We start from the raw sequence: 13,938 nt of genomic DNA, 5'->3' as shown, positions 1-13,938 counted from the left end.
AATTTTCCACTACTCCTAATCTAAATTAAATATAGTCAAGTAAATGGATGTTAAAAACTACAATTTTTCCACTACTCCTAATCTAAATTAAATATAGTCAAGTAAATGGATGTTAAAAACTACAATTTTTCCACTACTCCTAATCTAAATTAAATATAGTCAAGTAAATGGATGTTAAAAACTACAATTTTTCCACTACTCCTAATCTAAATTAAATATAGTCAAGTAAATTATATTGCGAAGGAATCACTACCCAAGTGATATAATTAGAGCTATTTTGTTGGATAATTTGCTAAACAACAGCGAATAAAGTGAAATGAAATGGATCTAATATCGACGTGCATCAGTTAGGAGATTAAACACTCACTTTAAATATAAAGGTTTTAAGTATGCGCTAATATAGATCAAGTGACGTTCAACAAATTACCAAAATGTACATTTTAACTTACGAAGCTTTCACGTGGAATGAATATGATAAAACATACAAGTGGAGTTAGTGAAATTGTACATTTTGTATTTGATTTAGTTGGCACTAAACTAGAACCAAGATATGTGGGATTCGATAAAATGTAAAAATATACATTTCGCTTGACTTAGTTGCAATTGAAAGAGAACACAAAACCAGTGGTGTCTACTTCCCATTTCTGAGCAAGAGCAGATTCAACTTCTTTCTGAATGTCTATAGGTTTTCTTCATAGAACTGATACATTGTAACCATTCCGATAAAACGTTCCCATAACAGTAGAATGAAATTTAAGTCACACTTTTGCATCTTGTTGAGAGGGCCACTTGCTAAAGTTCCTTCATCACAAGGCAAGAAACACGAATTGCCATGAAATCAGTACGTAATGTCATAAACGACATCTTGTCGAGATTCCCACCGAGTGAGACATAGCTTCCTTTCAGTATACTTGTTCATGTCCTCAACTACATTCAATTAAGACCATTGTATACAACTCGCTGAAACGTTAGTGTATAATTACTGAATAGTTCAGAGAGATGTTTTTCAGACATAGAACTTTCTGTAGCACCCTTAAAAACTAGATCTCTACCACTTAATTCTAAGAAAGGTTTCTTTAATGGTCAGTTCACGCTTAGGGGGGACTAGTTGTAGTAGTGAGTAACAGAGTTAGTGTAGTTTTGATGAACCTTAATAACTCTTCATAAAATATCCTCGTACTATGATAACAATTACTTCTGCGTAAAATAACAATAACTCTACATAGAATATCCTCGTACTGTGGTTACAATAACTGCATAAAATATTCTCGTACTGTAATAGCAATAACTCTTCATAAAATATCCTCGTACTGTGGTAACAATAACTCTGCATAAAATAACAATAACTCTGCATAAAATAACAACAATTCTACATAGAATATCATCGTACTGTGGTTACAATAACTGCATAAAATATTCTCGTACTGTGATAACAATAACTCTTCATAAAATATCCTCGTACTGTGGTAACAATAACTCTGCATAAAATAACAATAACTCTGCATAAAATAACAATAATTCTGCATAAAATATCCTCGTACTGTGATAATAAATTGAGAAACGCAAGAAAATTACTGCTACCTGGCTGATCAAGTTTCTCAATATCGTTACCAAAAGTCAGAGGCTGATACCAGAATACTTTCAATGGTCACTCATTTTTTTTCCAGAAACTAGCTTCCTTGGATATTTGTTATTCAAACTCATTATCTACAGCCCCTTCCCTTTTCCACTGTTTATACATCGTTGCAAGATAAAATGTGACAAGTTGGTATCTATTTATCTTAGTAGGATCTGGCATGTCCTGATGGCTAGGTCACTCGTGGAGCGTAATAGTGTGATAATCAATCCCACTATTCGTTGGTAAAAAATAGCCTAAGAGTTGGCGATGGGTGATATTGACTAGCTGCCTTCCCTCTAGTATATAACTTCAAATTTAGGGACGGCTAGCACAGATAGATTTCTAGTAGCTTTGCGCAAATTTCAACAAAACAAGCAAACAATATATCTTAGCTCCAATGTTCCTCCAATCCGATTATGATACGCACTGACTGTAAGGTATTTAATCACAAACTGGGTTGTAATACTAATTAACTATAAGACAATTAATTATAATTATTTTTTTGTGATACGCACTGACTACATAAGGTAATTAATTACAAACTGAATTATAATACGCGTTGAATATAAGGTAATTAACCACAATCTGGTTTATAATACGCACTGAAAGTAAGGTAATTAATCAGAAACTGGATTATAATACGCACTAACAGAAAGTAAATTAATAACAAGTTGGATTATAATACGCACTAACCATAAGGTAATTAATTACAAAAAGGGTTAAATAATCTGTAGTAAGCATGAAACTAATTATTGATATTTATGATAACTGACGTTGAGCTGCTAGAACAAAGACCACTGATAGCTATTGGTACTTATAATGAATGATGTTGAATATCTTCGTTTGAATTAACTATTCTAGCACTTTCTTTGGGTGTTCTGTGCTAGAACAAAGACAACTGGTAATTGCTGGTACTCGTAATGAATGGTATTGGATATCTTCGTTTGAATCAACTATTCCGGCACTTTTTTGGACGTTCTGGAACACTCGGCACTGCTGATATTTGTCATATCTTTTGTTCAATAACTTCTATTTCCGCTACTGATATTGTATTAACATCAGCGATGTTCTCACGTTCAACTGTTGGACATCCTGGATGTTCATGTTGCCCTTCTGGTAGAACAACCCTCAATAATTGCGTTGTTTTTGACACTTTACTTATGAATACTTCTTAACTTTCAGGTTTTCTTTTTTGGCTTCTCACATCCAGAGGGATCTTATACACATTTTGAAGGTATTTTATTAAACACAAGTAACATGTCAGTAATTAACTTAAATAACTGGATAACTTAATAACAAAATCGTGTAATTCCCATCTTACACCAATATTAATATGATACCGTACTTGCAATTAATTATGCTCCGTTATCCTATTACCAGCAAGTGCAACATTATTAATATTGAGATATTATTTTTCACGACTGTATAGTGCGTCACTTGTCACATAACTCTCACTGTTAGTATAAAACAAGTTTCCCAGATATTTACCATCTCGTGAAAAAAAATATATTAAGTATACGATTTTTCATAATATGGCAGAAAATATCATTAATAGCGAGCGTACCCCACTAAGAACACAATGAACAATGAATTATAATCTTTATAAAGAAGAACAATATATTTACTATACTCATTAGCGGTTGTTATTTATTTTTTTATTTTTAAATCTAACTGTAGGTATTTTGCTCTGATCAGAAGTTAATATGAAAACAAGACGTCAAGACAACCGGGACAAAACCCTTGAAGTGTACATTATTACGTTTAAGGCTTCAGTTTCAAAAATTATTATTTTATTGCTTTTTTTTATTTAGTTTATTTATTTATTTTATTTAGGCAGGACCTCTTTAGAATTCTGAATACCAGGGCTCTGAATCAACTGTATTACCTATAATGGCTGGAGACGGCTTAAATGGGTAATGAAGAAAAACTTTAATATAAGTTTAACATGACAGCAAATGTACAACGTTTCGACAAGGTTTTGTCATCATCAGGTATTACCTGTTTGTATGTAGCTATGGTTTTAGTATCTAGGCTAAGATATTCGCTAATTTCGAAAATCATGACCTGACGTTAGCGCGTGCGTGCGTGCGTAACGTTCACCCACCTGTTAAATTCATAGAGTTATTTAGAGAATGTTATTAATAGACACGATAGACTTTCTTCTTCTAATGCTTAACACGTTGGAACCCCTTACACTGTGAATTTTATTTAGACTGGTCGGTCTTGAATGTTGAGGTCTATACTGTGCCCACCACGGGTATCGAAACCCGATTTTTAATGTTGTAAGCACACAGACTCACCACCGAATACACAGTGGCACAGCAGCAAGTCGGAAGGCTTATAACGCTAAAACCGAATTTCGATACCCGTGGTGGGCACAGCGTAGATAGCCCATTGTGTATCTCTGCGTTTAACAATGAAACAGTAAAAAAAAAACTTACCACTGAACTATTCTGGGCGTTTTATATATATATATCCTATTGGCGCGAAACGCACGATTTTCGTAAAAGTACAGCTTTGCTTATCATAGTCCTCCTTGAGCGTCGATAATTCGAGAATGTATCATTCATAACATCAGAGATAAGCATCCTCTTAACAATCCGCGCTGGAAGAACACCATGCGTAAAGAAATGATTAAATCAGACTTTTGGTTAGTTCTTTAGAAATGTCTCGAGTTATTGATATTAGGTTGTCAAAAAATTAATGTCGCGTTTTGAAACACTTTCATTAACCAGCCCATAAAAACGTTGTTAGGATTTTTTCATCTAAAAAAGCGACATAAATTTCTTTCCAACCTAATACATACAGAACTTATCGCTTCTAACATTTATCAAAAATATCAACGACAGATTAAACTGTTACATTATAACCATACAAAAAGAAACGTTTGCCGTGCATACTACATTTTTAATATTCAGTATACCATCTTAATTAGTCCTGAAAAATCTATTACCTGTTGGAAGCAATAATTCTATCCAGCTGTGTATCTTTAGAATGATATTTTCCCTCTTAAGCAAAAGATAAATCTGAAAAAAAAAAAAAATATATATATATATATATATTGTACGACAATAATTTATTTTTACTATGGCCGGATTAAGTTATTATTTTTCTATTTATCTATATATATATATATATTATACTCGCTAACGTACCCTTTATATGCATGGGAAAGATATATGGGGCCCCGGAGGTGACATGAGGGTGGGTGGTCAAATATGAGTTGCGACGCTATTGTGTTGCTTCTTGGGAGGAGCCTAAGAGTACATGTCAGATTTAGTAACAATTGATTAATCGGTTCGCCATTTATAAACGGATACACAGAAACATATACTTTTGTCAAATAATGGTTTAGATTAACTTGTCTGTTTGAAGCTGAGCACAAAGCTACACAATGGGTTATCTGTGCTATACCCACCTCGGGTATCGAAAACCGGTTTTTAGTGTTGTAAATCAGCAGACATGCCCTTGTGCCACTGGGGGCCGTTTAGATTGAAAGATAAGTAAAGAACAACGCATGATTTGAAAGTTGTTTTTTTTATGGTCGTGCTCAAGACTTCCATTTTTATAGTCAGGTATTTTAACCCATTAACTGCGGATGACGGATATTTTCATCATTGAAGTTCTATAGCTCAGCTGCAAATGACGGAGATATCCGTCAATCGCACATATATAACTATAACTCTATGTGAATGGCGATAATTACCGTTTTATTGTGATTGATGGCAACTCAGTTTTATCTGTGAGTCAGAAAACGGCAACTGAGCTGCTCCTGCAGCAGTTAATGGGTTAATGTCTTTTTTTCTTTTTTTATTGTTTGTTTTGGAATTTCGCGCAAAGCTACACGAGTGTAAGACTAGAGGGAAGGCAGCTAGTCATCACCACTCACCGCCAACTCTTGGGCTACTCTTTTACCAACGAATAGTGGGATTGACCGTCACATTATAACAACCCCACGGCTGAAAGGGCGAGCATGTTTGGTGGGATGTTTTCCCCTTATAGTTCAGTACACATAAATGTCGCAAGGGGTTCGAAGGAGAAGTTAAACACAAGAATAAACGCGTATTATGAAACGTTCGGTACTCCACAGTACCGGAGGCGTTTAGGGTAGAAACTAAAAATTATAAAATGGGATAATCGAGCAGACATTTCATTTCACAAAATATCTTATTATTGCGGGTTACCTATTCATAAACACATCGAAAAGAACGATACCGTTACTTCTGTTTATAGTTTTGAAATAATGTTCTACGGATTATCAAATTTTGATTTACTGAGCAAAGAAAAATGTTCTATCTTAGATATCAAATAACTAAAATGGTTGGTCTCATAACACAAACCTGCCCAGTGACATGAACCTATGTTAAGAATGAAAAGAACATTGGACGTTATTTTTCAGATCACGTCTTCCTATCCATATACATTGAATATCAATAGAATATGCTTTGATTTAGATCCTTGAAATGTTCAGTTACGTAACGAAGAATAATATGAGGTTGAAGAACTTAACGTGTGGCGTTATACATTAGTATCTACTGGTAATTGTTCTGCATCCCAGGATGTTGCATGTGCTAATGTAACTTGAAGGAAAACACAAAATAATAGTGTTTATGTATTTTCAATCTGGTGTTTACAATATATCGCAATCTGACGTTATTCTGACACTTTCATTTGGTGATATTATAATCTGATGTTTGCAGATGGAGGCACCAGCCTCTTCCCGGTGAGTGGGTTGCACTCCACATCTTGGGGGCACATGTATTTTAGTATTTAGTAAGGGGACCAGCTTTGACGGTAAGTACTTTCCGTTAGTTGGGGGTGGGGGCTATATGGGAAGTTAAAGCACATTTTGGGGTAGCTTCAGCCCCAGCAAGCCACTCCCTCCCTCCTTGCCACTTCTCCTGGGTGTTTGTCATGCAACACAATCCGGCATTATCCTAACGCATTTATTTGATGTTAGCCTACCTTTACAATCTGGTGTTAGAAGAGCACTAAGGTAAGATTTCTCAGAGGAAAGGTAGGCTTTTCTTCTACCTACTAACACTTTTCTTGCCATCGCATATATAAATAAAAAATCCTAATAACGCTAATGAACAGAAATATGGAGTAACATTATACGGGTCCACTCCATTATACGGGTTATTATATTGAGTCCACTCAATGACTAAAAATAGTCCTTTGAAACAATGCTAGTTCTACTTCAGTGGAAGCACACACAAAAAAAACAAACAAAGAACGACTAAAATTGTAGTCTACAGGACATTGACGTCTGCCTTACTACACAAAACTTAGAAAAAACTAACTTTTTTTAAGTAACCTGACAAAAAGCAGTTGCTCGAAACGTCTTTGTTAAATAAAATAACATTTTTTTCTTTCCTAAAAGTATGCGTTTTTTAAAAATCATATTTTGTGTACTTAGACAAAATGCATTGACACTTGACTGCTGGAGGATAAACAATCTATTTGTTCTTAGTTTATAGCATCCTCACGGCCATTCCTCAATCTTAACACAAAACTGTCAAACCTTCTGTTTTAAATTCATAACATCGTTAATGATGAAAAATAATGACTCAATCGAGTTTTTATCACAGTTGCACAGTGGTATATCTGCGGACTTGCAACGCTAGAATCCGAGTTTCGATACAGTGGTGGGTAGAGCACAGATAGCCCATTGTGTAGCTTTCTGCTTAACTTCAAACAAACAAACAATCACATTTTACAGCTGTTTATCTTAATATTTTATGTGACAAAAACTGTCACACACTGTAGTGCAGGGCAGATTATACTCGTGAAGGTAACGTAACTTTATAAAACCTGAATAAACTATTGGTATTGATAGACCCGCTAGACATACATACACGCGTAACTGGTTCGTAATAATTCATTGTTACAACTCAAAGTCAGTAATTACTCTCTTTACACACAATGGAAAAGTAACACAATAATCTTGGTGATAATAAAGTAAAAAGATGATTTTTGAAAGGAATTCTCTCTCGCACAGAAAATGTATTTAATTAAAGTAATTACTGTAATTATTTAAAAATCCATCCAGTCAGTGATGGTGGAGTTGAATTACTTTAGATGCGGTAATTGGAAGAAGTGTTTTTCAAAATGAAATTGAAATAAAGGAAGATTATAAGTAAGTTTTTTAGAGGTTATTCTTATATTTCTATATATTTAAGTTTTCCCCCTTTGATAATTTAGTCTCTGTCTGGTTTTAAACCTGTCTGAAGACTTAATGAACAAAACTAATCATTGCTGTTAAATAAGATAAAACAGTTGAACAAAAAGGTAAAAGAACGCGGTGATCTTGGTGATGATAAAGTAAAAACACAAGTTTTTTGAAAGAAATTCTCTCTCACGCAAAAAAGGTATTTAAAAAGCTGCGAAGAATCATTGAACGTTGGCAGGACGAGATGAAGGGTTAGGTTAGTGTAAATTTAAAAGTTTAATCATAAAGATATGCACTCTCCAAACGAAGAGATGAAGCATTTTTAGCGGCACATCACGTTTCGAACCTTGTACTTTCCAATCCATAACCATGTACGCTAACAACAAGGTCATTCTCAATCTCTCAGGGGAAAGTAAAAATAGTATTTGAGAATAGGTAGGCCAATTAATGTGAAAATGACTTTGTAATATTTTACAAACTTAAATAACTTGTAGCAATCTTTACCCACAGAATTATGTGCAGAGCTTCAATGCTATTTTGTATTATAACATTTGACCTTAATAACCTACTGATTGGAAGCATATACATACAATGGATGTTATACAAAAATATATTACTAAAAAAATATTTTTAAAATGATGCTCTGCATAATTTTTTCTCCACATTAACTCGTTTAAGTTTGTATTATAACATGTTTTATTGAGAAATACGTTTATGAGCAACAGAAATTGCAACATTTATGAAAAATGATTTAGTTTGAAAGAGGTTTCTGAGTTGAAAAAAAAACTGTAAAAAAAAAAGATATTATTACTAAAGTTTTTTCGTTTGTTGTTAAACTAAATCTACACATTGTGTTATTTGCGCTCAGCCTTCTGTGGGTATCGAAATTTTATTTTTAACGTTTTTAGCCCTCAGACTTACCGCTAAGCCATCGGAAGGATGTAACTAAACTATAAGAACAATTATAAAAACGTATCAAGAAGACTAGTTGGAAATTATTCCTTCTGAGATAATCTATGGTAACAAATTTGAATGCACAATTATTATACATGAAAGCGTCATGTAAGTGTTTAGTAAGTGTCTCTATTTTAAATTCACAATAATTAGTGATACTTAAACATACCAGGCTTTATTTTCTCAATGCATTTTTTTCAAATACTTCTCAGCCCGATTTATTTTGATAATTTGTTTATTTTGAGGGTTTATATAAGGGCTTTATTTTTTTGTTAACTTTTCATAGAAGTTTTACTACTTATGTATTAAAGCAACAAACAGAAATCAATATCTGAAACAATGAAAAAAATCGAGAATATTAACATGGATACCCTAGTCACAAAGACTTTTACTGAATAGTGTTTAGAACAGTCACTGAGCTTATGATAACTCTATGCAGCTTGAGTTTGAGGTTTTAGTTTCGTACAAAGCGTTTTTACGTTGCACTAGATGCATATGTCACTGTTAAGCATGAGTATAAAGATCAGTAATGAAATGGCACATTAAGGGTCATAAAAGTACATTACAGCTATTTTGAACGATATGAAACTAAAATAGGCGATGTTGTTGAAACATAAATCTTAATAGTTATTGAAATGACACATTAAGGGTCATAAAAGTAAATTACAGCTATTTTGAACGATATGAAACTAAAATAGGCGATGTTGTTGAAACATAAATCTTAATAGTTATTGAAATGACACATTAAGGGTCATAAAAGTAAATTACAGCTATTTTGAACGATATGAAACTAAAATAGGCGATGTTGTTGAAACATAAATATTAATAGTTATTGAAATTTCTATGTCAAGTATTTTGTTTGGATGTTAGTATGAGTATGTTTGCCTCTATACTCTATGGTTATAATATGTTAAGTTTCTGAGTACACGTATTATAAGAGCCCATGAATGAAAGCAAAGGAAAACAACTTATAATATGTCAACCCCACTACATCTATTATGTTCAGTGCAGACTAGGTTTTTCGGCTAGCACCAGGGCTCACCAGTCTGGCTGGAATATGACATATATAGTAGTGGTCTAAGCGCTATATATATATATATATATATCATACATTTTCATGAAAAACAACCGTTATGGTGTGAGCCAGATTAAACAAATGAATTGTAATTATTGTCAGTTTTTGTTTGTATCATTTACAAAACATAGAATATATTTCGAAGATGTGTTTAATGACTTATTTTAAGTTACCTTTTAACTTTCCAATCAAGGCCCTCATATTATTCCGTAATGTGATTTATATCGGTTCTATTAGAATTAGAGTATTGAGAAGAGTTATGATTTGCATAATTTTACTTCCAAACAATACGCTTGTATTTACGTTAAAATAATCAATGTTTAATAGTTTAATGAGATATGTAGCATACGCCTCTGTTTGTTACGTTTTCTCTTAGATTACTCTGACATAATTGGAAAATAAAAGTAGGAACCGACGTCTTATCACTCGAATATTTATGGATTTATGTTACGTATATATATATATAGTTCAGTGTTATAAAAATTGATTATTTTACCACAGTTCAACCAGCTATCTTCACTGCCTAGACTATTATTTTTGACAATGGTAAACATATCTCAAGTATCATAACATTAAAGTGTTATTGTAAGTTTTGATTAATGTAAAACAGATACACTTTATCTATAGAAGTACCAAGAGGGAGTTTTGCGTGATCTTATGGCTGTTAAAAAAAGAATCATTGCAGAGTAACAGTGTAACTGGCAAGTTTATCAACTTATGACATTACCACAAAACATTTAGTGTTCGATGAACAGTGCCATCATTCTAAACCATACCACACAAGACAAGAACAGAACCAAAAACTCTCTCTGTGAAGGGTGTCATCATTTTAAATTACACCAGGCGAGACAGGAAAAGAACCAAAAAGTCTTCATGGGAAGGACAATATCATTCTAAACCATACCAAACAAGACAAGAACAGAACCAAAAACTCTCTCTGTGAAGGGTGTCATCATTTTAAATTACACCAGGCGAGACAGGAACAGAACCAAAAAGTCTTCATGGGAAGGACAATATCATTCTAAACCATACCACACGAGACAAGAACAGAACCAAAAACTCTCTCTGTGAAGGGTGTCATCATTTTAAATTACACCAGGCGAGACAGGAACAGAACCAAAAAGTCTTCATGGGAAGGACAATATCATTCTAAAACCATACCACGCAAGACAGGAGCAGAACCAAAAATATTTCTGTGAAGGGTGCCATTATTATAAGCTATACCAGGCAAAACAGGAATACAGCCAAAACGTCTTTGTGTGAAGGGTGCCATCATTATAAATCATAACAGTTTAAACAGGTATAAGAACCAAAATGTATGTGTATTCTTTAAACGTTGAGTAAAACACATATGATAGATACTGATTTGTATTTTCTAAACGCTGTGTAAAACACATATATTAGATACGGATGTGTATTATTTAAACGTTGAGTAAAATATATATATTATATATTGATTTGTATTTTCTAAACGCTGTGTAAAACACATATAATAGATCCTGATTTGTATTCTCTAAACGCTGAGTACAAAACACATAATAGATACTGATTTCGGTTGTCGACCAGATAACATCTCCTTGAATCGCTGAATATGGGGTAATGTATGCCAGAAATAACTGATATTAATCAAGCGTGGTAGACACAGGGTTGTTGTTTCTGTTCTTCGTTCACGCAATTTTTTCAAGTTCGTTAAGGGCATGTTTTATCTAGTGTGAATATCTAGATAACCTAATTAAGAATGTAAAAATATAGTACAAATATTCTTTCCGCTTAGGAACCAACGGAGTTAATATTTTCTCATATCAATAACGACAGACGAACAACAAGGTATAATAACATTTTAAATATAAACTACAGGTAGACAACATATTAACAAGGTATAATAACATCTTAAATATAAACTACAGGTAGACAACATATTAACAAGGTATAATAACATTTTAAATATAAACTACAGGTAGACAACATATTAACAAGGTATAATAACATTTTAAATATAAACTACAGGTAGACAACATATTAACAAGGTATAATAACATTTTAAATATAAACTACAGGTAGACAACATATTTTTGACCACAATAAGATCCAATTTAAAGTTTCCTACACCTGTTATTTTTGTTTTTGTCTTACAAATCTATAATACACGGTAGCATTTAGTCTTACACTTTCTTCCTTAGCTTTCTTAACAGGTTGCGCCCCCCCCCCCCACCACACACACCAGTGGCACAGCGGTATGTCTCCGGACTTACAACGCTAAAAACTGGGTTTCGATACCCGTGGTGGGCAGATCACAGATAGCCCTTTGTGCAACTTTGTGCTTAACTACAAACAAACTTAACAGGCTACATTTTAAATGCGTACTGTTAAACTAGTTTACAGTAGCGTAAGGTTTGCTGTTTGATAACCATGTACGTGCGAGTATACAACGTAGGTAACCCTTTGTAGTGGCTCGGTGGCTCAGCAGTAAGACTGAGAGGTAATAACACTAGTATATATATATGTATATAATGTAACTTCTTTTTCTAACTCACAGAATGAAATTCAGAATGTGGCAGAAGAGGTTAGGAAGCTTGGAGGTGTGGCTCATATCTACAAGTGTGACGTATCAGATTTACACCAGGTGGAGTCTATAGCGGCTCGTATTCAGCAGGAAGTTGGTGACGTCAGTATTTTATTCAACAATGCTGGTGTCGTAAATCTGAAGCCATTCAATGAATTAGAACCAGCGGAAATTCAGAGAACTTTATCTGTTAATACGCTGGCTCATTTCTGGGTAAGAAGGAATTTTTTAAATAGTTTCGCAATACACAGATCTATACTTTCTATTCAACGTTGAATAAGCGCTGTGCTTTCTGAAATACTAGTTTAGATTGAACCAAGTTACCGAGTTTGTTTCGGAAAAATAAGGAGAATTTTAAACTCGTGCAATGACGGTTAAATGATGAAGGTAGACGAGTCGGATTATTATCATTGTTCTTTCTCGAAAAACTTGACAGATTTAGCATGGAATTCTGCGCATGTTTCTTAATAATAAAGTAAATGAAACTTATTATTATTTAGGTATAAGACGAAGATGTATTTCCCAGAATTCACTTGACATGCAACCTAAAGTTTTAAAAAATTTAATATAGCTCATTCTAAATCGCTTTTGATGTTCACACTTTATTGTTACAAATCTTTGTCACAAATAGATACAATAAGACTGTGGGAGTTTAGAAGGTTTTGAATACATTTATTGCACTAAACCACTTAAAACAGAAAACCTCAATTGAAGTTCAAATTTTGAAGCTTGTATTATTTGTTTACATTACTATATTTAAAATGAAATAAAAGAAAAATTTAGTATTTAAATCCATGTACTCGACTATAATTCATCTAGACTAAAACATTAGAAAATGTTATTTTTCTGAATCACTTTACTTGACTTTACATTTTGTTACACAAATTTACTCGCCTATATTTTATTCAGATTAGGAGTAGTGGAAAATTGTAGTTTTTAACATCTGTAATTAATGCAATGCGTAATTAATTGTTGATCGCATAAACTTACAATAGCACTTATAAATGAAGTCGGAAGTAATCGTCAAAACTTATCCGCGAAGTCGGGAGTAATCGCCAAAACTTATACATGAATCGGAAGTAGTTTGGTTTGTTATGAATTTCGTGCAAAGCTACACGAGGGCTATCTGCGCTAGCCGTCTCTAATTTAGCAGTTTAAGACTAGAGGGAAGGCAGCTAGTCATCACCACCCACCGCCAACTCCTGGGCTACTCTTTGACCAACGAATATTGGGATTGAACATCACATTATAACGCCCCCACGTCTGAAAAGGCGAGCATGTTTGGTGTGACGGGGATTCGAACTCGCGACCCGCAGATTCCGAGTCAAGCGCCCTAACTTCCTGGCCATACCGGGCCCGAAGTCGGAAATAATCATCAAACTTATACGTGAAGTCGGAAGTACTCGTTCTTGAAGGATTCCGTTTTTTTTCTATAAGATATTGAAAAGGAAGTTAACTTCGTAACATTATTTAACACGATTCTCTAACAATGATAATGACTCCATTCTTTTTCGCATTTCGCATAGTAAAGAAATTTTACACAACTTATATTATTT

General features: G+C 33.6%; 1 protein-coding gene across 1 annotated transcript in view; it reads left to right on the top strand.

The window, feature by feature from the left end:
• The window catches only part of LOC106458783 (17-beta-hydroxysteroid dehydrogenase 13-like), a 30,015-nt gene that overhangs the window by 8,622 nt on the left and 7,455 nt on the right, over window positions 1-13,938 (top strand). The window contains exon 2 of the mRNA XM_013918332.2: window positions 12,356-12,595. Within this exon, the coding sequence (XP_013773786.1) occupies window positions 12,356-12,595 (240 nt within the window). The remainder of the gene's footprint in view (window positions 1-12,355; window positions 12,596-13,938) is intronic.

Source organism: Limulus polyphemus, unplaced genomic scaffold, assembly GCF_000517525.1.
Source record: "Limulus polyphemus unplaced genomic scaffold, Limulus_polyphemus-2.1.2 Scaffold513, whole genome shotgun sequence".
In the NCBI taxonomy this organism is placed as follows: domain Eukaryota; kingdom Metazoa; phylum Arthropoda; class Merostomata; order Xiphosura; family Limulidae; genus Limulus; species Limulus polyphemus.
This window is presented reverse-complemented; position numbering and strand designations above follow the sequence as displayed.